The sequence below is a fragment of the Anabrus simplex genome, chromosome 7 (assembly GCF_040414725.1).
Source record: "Anabrus simplex isolate iqAnaSimp1 chromosome 7, ASM4041472v1, whole genome shotgun sequence".
NCBI classification, from domain to species: domain Eukaryota; kingdom Metazoa; phylum Arthropoda; class Insecta; order Orthoptera; family Tettigoniidae; genus Anabrus; species Anabrus simplex.
In genome coordinates, this window is record NC_090271.1 from 130826681 (window position 1) to 130839438 (window position 12758).

At 36.0% G+C, this 12758-nt stretch overlaps 1 protein-coding gene across 1 annotated transcript in view; it reads right to left on the reverse strand.

The window, feature by feature from the left end:
• Positions 1–12758, reverse strand: part of LOC136877740 (uncharacterized) — a 198367-nt gene that overhangs the window by 76922 nt on the left and 108687 nt on the right. The window contains exons 10-12 of the mRNA XM_068228622.1: positions 12054–12182; positions 4661–4828; positions 3030–3195 (exon numbers count right to left, since the gene is read on the reverse strand). Of these exons, the coding sequence (XP_068084723.1) occupies positions 3030–3195; positions 4661–4828; positions 12054–12182 (463 nt within the window). The remainder of the gene's footprint in view (positions 1–3029; positions 3196–4660; positions 4829–12053; positions 12183–12758) is intronic.

A 12758-nucleotide genomic window follows, 5' to 3' on the forward strand; every position in this document is an offset into this window, starting at 1 on the left:
AAACACTCGGAAATGTATAATAATCGTGCAGCCGCAAGAAAATACGGCATAGGCCTAACTAAAGCCAATATTCGGCGTTACCGTGAAGGCAAAGTTAGCTTAAAAATGCGTACTGCACAAAAAATGCATACAGTGGCCCGCAACAAGGATGCTTTAAAGAAGTCGAAGATGAAATTGTGAGGTACCGGTATGTGCACAAAAATGCATGAGCGGAATTGCCATACCGCAGCGCAATAAATTCGTTCGTTGACTTTCAAAGTCCGCGATTAAGACCTATACCGTACATCGCTAGCCACTGAAGTTGGCCGAATCTGGCAAGCAAGACGTGCGTGTAGGGGCACGCTAAATGAAAGTAACAGTTTTATAGTAAGCAAGAATATCTTCCTGATGGATCGTCGTATTGTAGAGACGCGTGGAATGTGTATTGCCGGCAAATTTTCAGCGAGTTCCCTTCGATATTATGATGCCAATTTTACGTTAATGGTTATTAAACCTGCTGAAATAAAGCATAATTTTACAGCCACAAAAAATACGGTATAACCAAAGCCAGTGTTCGGCGTCTACAGTCTAAAAATGTGTACTGTATAAGAAATTCATGTGATTTTACAAAGCACTTTTAAGCCTGATTAAATTTTTTTGAAGAAAATGGATTCGTAGAAGTACGGTAATATATACGGTTTTTTTCAGAATGAAATTAAACACACACTTTCACGTAGTATTGGATTTCATAAAACAACAAACAAGTAGGCTAAGCCGCAATGTGGATATTATCCGCAAAAACTCAAATTTTGAACAAACTGATTGCCATTTCATACTGAATTTAATGTGCATGGGGGTTTTCCCGAATTTTACAAAAAATCGGATATAACGACAATCCGTTATAGCAAGTAAATTTTTCACCAGTTATGAATTCTCGCTGTAACAGATTTGTACAGTATTTAAATGTAAAAACATCTAAAATATTAATAAAACTTGGAATATAAATATAAGCAGGTTATTTATTACTGGTAATTTTTATATTGATTATTCTGTGCAGACTGAAATAAAATGTGGTTTTTACTGATGTATCAATCTGATTGATGGTTGTATAACATGAAAATTGCTGTGGTATGGACAGTGCCAAGTTATAGAATTCAAGGCATGACCAGTGTTTGTTGATGCTGAGTCTGTGGTGTTCAGTAGCTACCTCTAGCTCAATGAGGATAACAATACTATCATTTTCTCATTCCTGAGAAATATCTTAGTCTTAGGGTCAGGAGTGCTCAACAACATCTTCTGCCTCAGTATAATAGACAGTAACATACTTCTCCACTCCTTAGCTTGCTTGCTTTGCCTAATTAATAGTGCTGCCATAATTATGTGCTCTTAACACACCAGTGTTACCAAAAAAAAAAAAAAAGAATTCAATCTGTAGCTCATACAGCCTAGATCTGCCAAGATGACTGTTCTACTGTTAGATGAGCTACAGTAATAGGAATATCAAGTAATGCAATGGTTTCCTCTCTGTCTTTTTTTGTTTTTGGATTCTACAACCACATTTTCTATCTCATACCAAAAGGCTTATCAATAGCCCTAACAAAGTTTGCATACATATCCTGTCCTCAGAATGGAATTTAAATCCTTGAATGAACCAGGAATCAAGCATATGAGCTACGAGTAAGAACTAAGCGAGTTGGTCGTGTGGTTAGGGTCATGCAGCCGTGAGCTTGCATTCGGGAGATAGTGGGTTCGAATCCCACTGTTGGCAGCCCTGAAGATGACCAGGCAAATGCTGAGGCTGTACCTTAATTAAGGCCATGGCTGCTTCCTTCCAACTCCTAGCCATTACTACCCCATCATTGCCATAAGAACTATCTGTGTCAGTGAGACGTAAAGCTACTTGTAAAAAAAAAATTTAAAAATGAGTAAGTAGTAGAGATGCACCCCAATAGCAGAGGACTGACTTGTATGTTTGTATGTATGTATGCATAAATAAATAACCTAGTGATTAAACTCAAATTTATTTCCTGTGATGTGAAAAATTATGAAAAACTCTATAACAGAAAGAAAATTATAAATGTGAAGCAGATATACAGAGTGATTCAAAACAACACCGGCAACACTTTGTGTGTTGTGCAGGATGGCAAACTGGTCATCTGTCAAGAGGGGCCCATGTCTGGAAATGCATGATTTGAGTTCTGTGAGGCATAAAAGTCATACACCTCTTGACTTCTTTGTTTGGAATACTATCAAGGGTATGTTGTATGAGACTCCTGTATGATCAGAGGAGGATCTTATTGCACAAATCCATGCTGTGACTGAAATACTTAACACACAACCACACCTGTTTGACCATTTGCACAGTGTCACTGTGATGCTCTTGTTGTGTTGATAGAATTTTCTTGACAAAAAGTGGAACATACACCCATCAGCATATCAAATTATCAAATTTTTGACACCTTGCTGTGCACAAACCATACATTTCAAGACATGGCTCCCTTCTTAAAAAATTACCACTTAACCATTCTTCCCCAACATACTGAATTTTGTTGGTATTGTTTTGGATCACTTAGTGTATTCATTATTTTTCATTAGTGTGATCCTAACTGATTTAGTATGTAAACCAAAATACTCCTTCTGGTCACCAGGTGTTAATACTCTACATTTTGCATTGTTATCATGTAGACATTATCGACCAATTATCGACATCAGAATAATCCTCAGTTTCAATAAAAACTAGATTGTTTCATATGAGGAAAGGCTTGGTCTTATACCACCTTTTATTAAAATAAAACCATTATAATTCTATGAAAATTTTTGCTTCTCTCTCTTCATGTAATTTCTTTCAGAGTGGGTTTTCTCACTTTGTTTCATACTGAATGGCACATTAACTATTGCACTTTTCCCAAAGACATATTAAAATAAGTAATATTACTTCACATAAGTGACAAATAAGTCACTTTCAATTACTAAGCATGAAAACATTTTATTTAAGCTTTTCATACAATGAAAGATAGAAATAAAAATATTTAAAAAATGGCTACTGGTACCTGAAGTCTGCACATGTGCTTCCATCTTGATGACTGGTTTGTTGATCGGCCATTCAGAGCTATCAGTTTGATATTTCTGCTTCCCAGAAGACAATTCCCTTTTCAACAATTGACCACCACTTACAAAGGACTTACAAAGCCCTAATGGATTCAGGCTCAGGACAAACTGTACAATTTCAATAAAGAACATCTTGAAATTACTCAAAGTACAAAGAAAGTTATTTAACAAATATTATATTCTAATCCTTCAGAAAAATGCATTTTTGTGCAATTGTTTTGAGTGTCTTTATTAGAGGGATTATATATATATATATATGGAAACTGAATTTCATATTGCATAGTTTTATGTAAATCTACAGTACCGGTACATATTGGATTTGGTATACATTTCTTCCATAGTTTCTACATTCATCTAAGCATTTCTTAATGCTGTAAGAAGGCAGCTATAGGAAAAAGTCGGGGTCAGACACCTGACATCACAATATGACAGCTTCTTAAATTTCACCATTGTTTCTAACCCTATTCCCTCCAAATGCTTCTTCAATCAATGTACCTAACTTTAATGCTTTTCAGTCTGTTGAACACTAATTATAACACCAACAACACTACAATATACCTGTAAAAAAAACACTATTAAACAAAGAATGGCATGTTTCATTCTTGTAAGAACATCATCAGATTCAATCAAATCACACTATTTTTTACTATGAATTGATGAAAATTGTTTAGAAATTTAGAAACATTTATGTTTAAATTGTGTCCTTTAAGAACATCCTCAAAGTCTATCAAATCATTTTAAATGATACAAATAATGTACAATATCATTTACATTGTATATGTATGGCTTCTTTCTTAACAAAAATTAGAAAAAGGTAACAAGCTTCCATTGCAATCACAGGGTTATCATTCTAGGCTCCTGCCTGGTCACTTCAGATTTATTCCTGGTTAGATCACAAATTTAAGGCGGTTCAAGTGTTTAGATTGGGGTGCACTTCTTACCACTTTAACTCCAGAAAGTGCCAGGATGTGGTGATTATGGTGGTAATATTAATTGTTTTAAGAGGAAGTAAAACTAGGCAACCATCATGTAAGTGCCAGGATACCTAACATATATGTCACGACCATCCTAACTTGTGAGTACCAGTAACAGATTCATATGCATGTACAGACACCACAACCATACAGATTTTATTATCAGACAGTCTTAATTGGGCCAATGACCTTTGATGTTAGGCCCCTTTAAACAACAAGCAAGCAAGACAGTCTTAATTTGCATTAAGTATATAGGAAAAGCAAATAAGCTTTCAATTTTAGGCAACTGTTGATATCTTGATCATAATCACAGAATCACAATGTCACTTGGCTATCACTTCCATTTCAAGTAGGCTACACAAGATTGTTGACTGCAATGTTCCAAGCTCCTAACATGGAGCAACATTTCCAAAAATATAAAAACTCCAAATCCCATCAAACTAACCATTTCCTTATAATATATTTTCTACACAATGTGTTTATTTAATTTGATTAACTATCTTTAATCAAATATTCAGTGCAGTATAAAATAAAAAATTAAATACCTACTAATATGCATTATTTATCTGAAATATGTACATTTAATGATTGGCATTTACCTTATAAAATAGTGCCTCAGCCAGCCCCTTCCGGTACTCAGGTGATGCATCAGGCAGCACATGGTCAGGTTTCAATTCAGAATGAAGAATACACAGTGCATCCTTCAGCACAGCCTGATTTATGAGTTCTTTTCCATTAAGGTATTCCTCAGTAAAAACAGCATGAATCTGTTGAATTGACACAATCACATGAATGTTAATTATATGATGATAATAATTTAGGCCTACTTTATGTCTCACCGACACATATAGGTCTTCATAATTTATAAGCTTCATGTTCTGTATTAGTGGTGTGTAAAAATTTTTTAAAAATAAGATTGGTGAATGTTCCTCCTAATCATAGGATATAAAATTCATGTTTTTGATCTGTGTTGAATTGTGATCACAATAATAACTAAACTTATGTCATAAATAAATATATAAGCAAAACAAATAAATTTTTTTAAGATAGCTCATTTCCTACAGTAAATAAGGACCCTATACCGAGACTCCAACATCAACTTAAGCAGACCCTCAAGAATACTTCATACCGTACTTATTGACAGATCAAGAAAAAACTAAACTAATTAGTCTACCCACTGCCAAAACTCTCCCCAAGATACACAAGACTGGCATCCCCATTTGCCCAATCGTTAACTATAGACCGAGTTCTTTATATAAAGCATCACAATTCATTCAAAAGTTTTTAAGCAGGAACTATCGATTTTTGTCTAAAATATCTGTTAAAAACACTAAAGAATTGATTGATAAATTAAAAAGTTTAATATTAAATCCAATCATTCTCTTCATTCATTTGATATTGTGAACATGTGACTTAGTATACAAATTTCCAAGGTATACCCCATCCTTCAAAACAACTTCAGTAAATACAGTGGCCTAAGTAAATTAGAAATACAGGATTTCATGTCTATCCTTACATTAGTTATAAACAATAATTATTTCACTTTTGATAATGTTATTTATCATCAAGAAGGATTAGCTATGGGATCGCTGGCCTCAGGTACCTTGACCAAGATTTACTTGGATTTTTTGGAACATACCAAAATTGATGATGATAATAACAACTTAGACAACATTCTTTTCTGGGCCAGATGCGTAGATGACACCATAGTAATCATGAGTTAGAGCATAACAGACACTGCTAACACTCTCATTAATCTATATAACATTGATCTGCATATAAAATTCACTTGAATCTAAAACTGGACAGAGAATTTCAATTTCAATAAAACCTATCCAGTCACTACAATCCATCAAGATTCTTCACACCCTCAAATTCACAAATGAGCAGCATACAACAGCATGGTGTACCAAGCCTTCAATGTTCCAATGTCAAAAAAGAGACCTCAAAATTGAATTGAACACCACAGTATTAAATTGCTAAATCTAATGGATAAAACAGTTTCTTTATTGAAAGAATAATCAATAAATATAAATATTGCCCCTCAACCACTTTCAAAGAAGATAAACAAAACAACAACTCTTTTTCTACATTTATGTTCAATGAACAAATTTACAAAATCACCAACATCTTTAAAAAGCACGATGTAAAAGTAGTTTTCAAAACCAATAACAGGAATGCAGAAGTCTTACATAATGCCACATCCATAAACAAGTTCAATAGTTTTTCAAAATCAGGAGTGTACAGGCTTCAGTACACTTGTCATCATACAGTAGAAATTCGGTTTTATGTTCCCGGAAACTACATTTTCTTGTATTATTGGTTCAAGTCATGTGGTCCCGTGAGCATCCTAATTAAATCAGCTGTAAAAATCCAGCATTATCCGTTCCTCGAAGAAATGATTTCCTGGATGAACCGTCCAGAAAATTCAATCCCATTAACGCTAAATCCTCGATCATGCGTTTTTCAAGAAACTGTACCCTATCTCACGAAAAGGTATCTACGGCATACTTACGGATCATAATGTTAATGTCCTGTCATTGCGGTAATTTAAGGAAGTAGCCTACTGTACTGGAAAAGCGATCAGCGGTGAACTTGCATAAGGGACCATCTTAGCATCGCATTCGGATGGTATTGTTTAGAGAATCCTCGGAAATCATAAAGCAGAGTGTGTCCACAACAAGTGGAAGGAGAGAGAGCACATTTTGGCAGCTCTATTTGAAGACGGAATGAGTTTCTTCAATTATTCGTACTTGCAAAATTCTACATTATGTCCAGAGTTAGATTTTTTTTAATTTTTTTTTTTTTTTTTTTACGAGTGTATTGCTGAACAGGTTTTCGGAACTTCCCTGAGGGCACTGTATAGTCACTGGGCTTTCAGGCAGGAATTGAAACTGATCCTTCTTAAGCAACACAAATTTAGTATTTCAATATTATCGTATACGATTATGTTGTAAGATGCTAATTAATTTATGTCATCGAGACCAGAACAGATTTTGCACCTTACATACATAAAGCTATGGGAGGTTTTGGGATTGCCTATTGCTGTTTTGGTCCTAGTATAAGACTGGGAATTTCACATTTTTATGTTAAAATGTTAAAAAAACTGCAGTCATTTTATTTGCGCAGGTTACATTAAAAAACTTTATATCATTTTGCACTTGTACCGACTTGTACAGCGAGTGCACTTTCCAGCTGAGTGTCAGTAGATGCAGAGTGGGTCTCGGTCCATAAGTGGCCACGGCTGGTTCGTGGTCCAACAATTCTGCACTCTGACCGGCCAACCAAGCAGGAGAGGGGTGTCCACGGCTCTACTGTGGCTCTATGCCTCTGCATTCGGGAGACGGGACAGGGCTGGACCTCACAGCTGGCCCCAACTGTCGGCTGTCCTGAGAATGGTTTTCCATGGATTTCCATTCTCCTGCACTGTCTCCCGCCGGAACAGATCCTAGTATAGGCCACGGCTGCCAACACCCTCACCTTCTCCGAAACAAATCTCCCGGCCTGAGTGACGGTCGTCACCGTCTAAGAGGCCCGCCTCCCTCTTCAGGGGAAGAATGAAAACATTTTAGTAGTAGTAGTAGTCCAGCTGAGCTCAAGGTCGCGAATAACCATAATTTTGGAAGTATTAATGATATTTTTTCTCTTTCCACTTTGATTGTGATTAGTGATGGTCAGAATTGAATATAATGCGTTTGAGAACTTGAGAATCGATACTTACATTCAAAACCATATTCTCGAGTTCAACATAACCTTTAAATGTTGATGTAGGCCTAATTTACGTGGTACAAGGTTTCCATCAACTGACCAGATTACAATTTGAATTGAATTGAATTGAATTTATTGATAATGATGATATACATGCCACTGAGGCTGAAAAGCCCCTTTATGTAGCGTCTACTTATAACACAATACAAGTTTATGAATATACTAACTATATTTTAGAATATTAAAATATCAAATTAAACATTAAACTTAAAATTAAACTTAAAATTAAAATACAGATACCAATTCCAATAAAGTTAAAACATAAATCATATAAGAAGTAGAAAAGCATATCATTCGATTTTTAATATTTTAGGCTACAATAATCTCAGGAGGAAGATAAGGAAAAAAGGGATTTTGCCATCATGTTGGGCGCTTTTGTATCCAATGTGTTTTATTTTATTAGATTAGAGAATTAAAAACTACTTGTGGTTGATTGTTGTTTGGCTTGGCATTACAGGTATTTGATTTTTTGAAGAGTTTGGCTGATCAAAGTTGCTGAACTGAAAGAAGTTCTCAGAGGAAACTGACGAAGTTTCCCTGGTAAAACTGAATGTAAAGTCACGAGATTTTTAAGTCGCACACCGGTAATTAATCTTTGAAGCCGGCTCCGCGGTCTAACTTGCCTGCCTCTCATTCAGAGGGCCCAGGTTCGATTCTCGGCCACATCAGGCATCTTTACCCGGATATGAGGGCTGGTTTCAGGTTCACTTGGTTCTACAATTACCTTTAACTGAGGAGCTATTTAACGGTGAGATGGTGACCCCGGTCTAGAGAGCCAGGAATAACGGCTGAGAGGATTCATCACACTGACCATGCATCACTTCGTAATCTGCAGGCCTTCAGACCGAGCATCAATTGCTTGGTAGGAGGAAGGCCCATTGGGGCTGTAGTTTTGTTTTGTGTAGGGGTGTTTGTAAGTTTATTATATATATTTAATTTTTGTGATGTTTGGCCAAATTGTTGATGGTTCATTCGTTCTCGGATTTTCTGTTTTCCCGTGATGTACATTTTTTTTCTGTGGTCCCTCTAAAAATGGAGAATTGAGGTTCCACTGTATGGGTTTTTATTACAATGGGTTCGCCACTCATAAAGGCATTTTAGAGCTACTGCCAGCTGAAACTTGCAGGCCTCTCCTAACATTTTGAGCAGACACCTTTTGTAGCCTCTCCTCTGGAGTACAGAACCTACAGTAGATATGGGGTTTCAGTGACATTTCCTCCACTGAGGGCCCATATCCTTTCTTTTTTTTTTTCTAGTTGCTTTACGTCGCACCGACACAGATAGGTCTTATAGCGACGATGGGATAGGAAAGGGGCCTAGGAGTGGGAAGGAAGCAGCTGTGGCCTTAATTAAGGTACATTGCTTGGTGTGAAAATGGGGAACCATGAAAAACCATCTTCAGGGCTGCTGACAGTGGGATTTGAACCCACTATCTTCCGGATGCAAGCTCACAGCTGCACGACTCTAACCACATGGCCAACTTGCCTGGTGATATCCCTTCTCTAAGGACTCCTTCGCCCTTAGAAGTTGGTCCTTATAGTAAGTATCGAATGAGGAGATAAGAAATTTTGGGATGAAGATTAGTACTGCGAAAAGTAAGACTTTGATCATGACAAGAGGTAACAGAAAGTCCAGGGGAGTGATAAAAATAGGAAATGAACCTCTTGAAGTAGTGAAAAATTTTAAACATTTGGGCAGCATGATGTCACAAGATGGAAGTTTGGATGGAGAAATTGATTTAAGAATACAGCAGTCTGCAAGTTTCTACCAGTCTGTGAGAGACATTGTATGGAACAAAGATGTGCCAATGAAGTTCAAGATGGTTTTATAAACCTATACTGACCTACAGTATGTTTCAGCAGCCTGGGCATTGGCTAAGTGGAACCAAAGTAAGATACAAGCAGCTGAAATGAGGTTGTTGAGGAGGATACAGGGAAAGACAAGACAAGATAGAGTACGAAATGAGGAAATAAGGAGAAGCGTGGGAGTGTGTAAATTTCAAGAAGAGATTGATATAGCAAAGCTAAAATGGTTTTGACACATGATGAGAATGCCAGGAGAGAGAATACCAAAGAGAACATTCATGGATACAGAGACTGCAAAGAGGCCTAGGGGACGGCCTAGAATGAGATGGAGGAGGTCTGTTGTGGACTGTATTGCAAATAGAGGAGTCGATAGCAACAAAGTACTAGAAGAGGAATGGTGGAAAGATAGAGTAAGATGGAGGGCTTTGGTACACTACCCTACCCAGAGAGAATCAGGAAAAGGGAATGGATGAAGAAGAGAGAGAGAAAAGAAGAAGAGTGTACAGGATTAACTGCAACAGTTGTAGTTCTTCTTACATTGGACAGACTGGAAAGAGCTTTAATATAAGATTACTTAGAACATGTTAATGCCCTGAGGTACAATAGGTTTTTGGCTATGGGACAGCATATGCAAGACTATAATCACAAATTCACAGAAATAAAACAAGATATGGAAATTCTCAAAATCATCAACAAAGGATCCTTCCTTACCATTATAGAAAGCTGCTTCATACTTATAGATCAATAATTTAACCCAAATTATAATCATAATGGCATTTCAGAAAAGCCAAATATCCTGTTTGACCTTCTAATTCCCATTTTTAGTAACGTCAAACCAAAAAGTCATAATTCAATTTTTCATACTATTCACAGCATCCTTCTTCAACAGCCATCTGTTTTCCCACATCCTACGGCCCCGCCTATATCCCCTTCCCCTCTCTCCCCTTTCCTTTCGCCGCCCTCTCCTCTCTCCTTGCCCCACCCTCTCCCTTTTCTAAGTTTCCCATTGAATCTCACGATCCAGTCCCAACTTCTCCCCATTAGTATGAGGCACACAACAGTAGGCCACACACCACATGCTGCAACAAAAGGTAAGTCTCATATAACCTATGCCATTTGATTAGAACTCTCTCTCCTTTTAGTTCATTAATTTTTTATTATAATTTATTTAGGTTAACTTCATGGACACTGCATTGAATTGTGAATATCTACCAGCTGTAATCTAAGAATGTGCCAGCTATTTAAACATATCTTCGTGTGCCATCCTTGACTCAACCAATGACAATTTCCAATAGAGGAATTTTTTTAGCGTTTTCAAGATATTGAAACAGGAAGCACTTTAACATGATACAGTGCATCTAAGGATTTTAGATCTCACTGAGAGCCTTATTTTAATTTCATCTAATATTTTACATGTTGTGCACATGCATAGTTCATTCCAGATGCTTTTAATACCTGTTAACATCATTTGTGTATGTTTGTACATTTGTTTTAGTTATTAGATGTGTTTGTGCAGTTTTGTATTATGGTCTATGATGGTCAGCCAAGGCCGAAACTAGTTCCTAGATTTAAAATATAATGTGAACTTTATGTAATATAGTATTGGAAAGGTGGACCATTATGACATAAGTTTAGTTATTATTTGTTCCTCCTAATTACTACAATTTATATTTTATACACAATATTATATAATGCTACTAGTTTTGGCCCTGCATGGGGCCATACTCAGCCGTATAACCATGAATATCCTAATAAACTAATTAACCTAAGCATTGAAATGTTTCTCAACATATACACTTAAAATCTTGTCAGTTTGTTACATTAGAGCTTAGTAGAATGACTCTTAGCTTGTGATAATGATGTTTAAAATAGTTTTGCACAATCTTGAACTCTTGCAGTGTCCCCTTAGCTTGATGTTGACAACTTGTAATTCATGTTATATGTTAAAAGATAAAAATTCACAATGTGGTACAAATACATATGTTCCTGTAAGCATCGACACATAATTCACATCATAATATGGTGAGTGCCACTTCAAAAAACAGTTGATAACTACATGTTTCATTCAATCAACACAAATAGTACTGAGAATGATGTTACCTCCTGGTCTTCACCTCATCAATTCCAACCCTTTCAGATCTGTTTTTTCTCAAGTCCCTTGACCTTTCAGGAATATTCAGTACCTACCATATTGATGCTAGGAAGCAAAAGGAAACTCAAAGGGAGCTGAAAAGTAAGATGATCTAGGACTGATGTGAAAAACAGCCAATCAATGTGAAAATGGCAGTGTATACAAATATGAAATATGTGCTTTCCTTTTTATCCTTGTCCCTCCTTTCTCTTTCTCTCTCTGCCAACTCTAGTCTATTATCACATTTATCTCTATGTAAGCTTAAAATAGTTTGAAAACACTACTTACAAATTCAGGGTTAATTCCACCAAAGACAATGCGCGGTTTTTCTAGTACCTGTCCATTTTTCTTCCTGTTCAGTTTGAAACAAAAGCCAGCGTTCACATATGCGTGAGAATTTTGTGCTCTAGGCATAACCTACAAAAAGTGAAGTACACATTATTAATTTACTAAAACCTATGTAGGGGGAGGAAATGTAAAGGGAAATTGAAGCAACAATCTAAGTCAATGGTGAATATTCATTATTCTTACAGCAACTATGTTAGATATAATTTTGTGCAGTAGAGGGCTACAAAAGTATAACTTTAGTACAAAGAAGAGAATATTCATCATCCAAAATAAATAAATAAATAAATAAATAAATAAATAAATAAATAAATAAATAAATAAATAAATAAATAAATGAATTTCTCAACAGATGTTGCTACTATAAACTTATGTTATGCCCTCTGGTGTGAAGATGAACTATTAAAATTTTAGGGTAATTTTGTATGTTAAGGTTTCCTAAACTTTGTATACTTTGTTTTGGTGTGTTAAAGTTTACAACACGTCTATCTCTTCCCACCAACTTAAGATGTTGGCCAATAGAAAATTTTGTATATTTATTTTTCATCCAATCAACATTTTCTGGTATTTATTTAATTGTCTAATCAGAATTGGGGGTGTGTCTGGCCTTAGCCCAGAGTTTTCTAGAACTCTCCCCTCTGCTATAAA